The following is a 1,907-nucleotide window of genomic DNA, read 5'->3' as shown; positions in this document are numbered from 1 at the left end:
CTAATACTTGTTACCGTGACAGGCCTAATACTTGTTATCGTGACAGGTCTAATACTTGTTATCGTGATAGGCCTAATACTTATCGTGACAGGCTTAATACTTGTTATAGTGACAGGCCTAATACTTGTTATCGTGACAGGTCTAATACTTGTTATCGTGACAGGTCTAATACTTGTTATCGTGACAGGCCTAATACTTGTTATCGTGGCAGGCCTAATACTTGTTATCGTGGCAGGCCTAATACTTGTTACCGTGACAGGTCTAATACTTGTTACCGTGGCAGGCCTAATACTATTCTTAAACTGTAGTTGTGGGCCGCACAAAATCACTCCAAGGGCCGCAAATGGCCCTCAGGCCACACTTGGACACCTGTGCTGTGTATGGAAACCTGACGGTTTTGTCGCCCCCTGCAGGTCAGTTGGAGGAATCCGAGCGTCTCTGTACAACGCAGTGACTCTGGAGGACACTGAAGCCCTCGCTGACTACATGAGAGAGTTCCTCAAGGAGCACCAGTGAAACCAGCTGCTCTGGACTGCACAGGCTGTTTGCATTTAATTAATATAGGATGATTTAAAACAAAGTTTGAAAACTTTATATTGTTCCCATTGAGCTAAAACCACTCCTGACTGTTGTGTCTGTATAGCCCTAATGTTTTTATGTACATACTTGGGTAGTTTTTGTTTAAATATTTACAATAAATCAGAATGACCCCCAACACACACACACACACACACACATGTCCCTTCATGGCTTGAAGGCTGTTTATAATTCGTGTGTAGAAATGTTGCTAATAAAGTCTGATCTCAACGTAAAAATCTGCGCAATCATTCCTGATTTTGAGTTTTATTAATAAAAGTTTGAGTAATGGTCGTCCCTGCAGACAAGCTGGTAGTTTTGGTTTATTTTTATTTATACGTCTTCAAACATTTGACTGTTTTTCACTTGTTTAATGCTACATGAGTCAGAATGAAGGAATAAATCACAAAACGGAAGCAATCCTCCGCTTTTTGACCTTTTGAAGTTCAACTAAATGTCATTTTGCTGCAGAATCAAACTGGATGTTCAGCTGCATCATTCCTGGTCCAGCAGACACATTTCCACCACAAAATTCAATAAAGATGTTTGTTTTCAGACGGTCGGGCTTCGTTTGATGTTTGTAGGAGTGAAACTTGTAAATCTAGACATTTTGCTGCACCTCTCAGGTTTAGCCTGCTGTGGGTTTAACTTAACTTCTGACCTCTTTTGATCAGAATCAAAGATCATTTAAGAATTTTAGCTTAACGTGAAGCTTGTCCTTGAAAACTACAAAATACTTTTGATTAAAAACTACAAAACATCTTTTTATCAGTGCGTACTTGTCAGCAAGGAGTGTCCATGTGTTTTATATTTTATTTGATCTGACTGTACTCATATTTTGATCATTCCTCATCACTTTATTAACAAAAACAACAGTTTAGTCTCTTTGAAAGCAGATGGAAACGTCCGTCGTCTCATAGAGTGTAAAGCATCGGTAGCATTAGGAAAAAATACACAACGACCCAAGAGACGCTTCAGATTAACTCCTCACCAACTTTTATTCTTAACTCGTTGGAATTAAACTTGTTGTTCAATATAATTTTATATTAGGTGTATTATTTTTTTTAATCAACGATTACAAAAAAATCTCATAAATTGGTTCAATTTCTGTTTTTGTGCCCGCAATAAAACCTAAAATATTTTGTTTATTCTGGTTCTGAGTGTTTTATGTGTAGAAACATCACTTTAATTCAATTGTGAGTTTAGGGACATTTTTATTTGTCCTGAAATATAAATTAAAAAAAAAAAAAAAAAAAAAACTTTGAAACTGGTCCTTTTAAAATCATGAGTAAAATGAAGGCAGCCAACATGGGCCGGCTAACTGACTTCGG

General features: G+C 37.3%; 2 protein-coding genes across 2 annotated transcripts in view; both read left to right on the top strand.

Annotated features, from left to right (window-relative positions):
• Positions 1-732, top strand: part of psat1 (phosphoserine aminotransferase 1) — a 9,533-nt gene extending 8,801 nt beyond the window's left edge. Inside the window, exon 9 of the mRNA XM_037680927.1 lies at positions 414-732. Within this exon, the coding sequence (XP_037536855.1) occupies positions 414-516 (103 nt within the window). The 3' untranslated portion in view covers positions 517-732. The remainder of the gene's footprint in view (positions 1-413) is intronic.
• The window catches only part of tmem8b (transmembrane protein 8B), a 1,109,927-nt gene that overhangs the window by 923,458 nt on the left and 184,562 nt on the right, over positions 1-1,907 (top strand). The window lies entirely within an intron of this gene.

Source organism: Nematolebias whitei, chromosome 8, assembly GCF_014905685.2.
Source record: "Nematolebias whitei isolate Nwh7 chromosome 8, NemWhi1, whole genome shotgun sequence".
In the NCBI taxonomy this organism is placed as follows: domain Eukaryota; kingdom Metazoa; phylum Chordata; class Actinopteri; order Cyprinodontiformes; family Rivulidae; genus Nematolebias; species Nematolebias whitei.
This window is presented reverse-complemented; position numbering and strand designations above follow the sequence as displayed.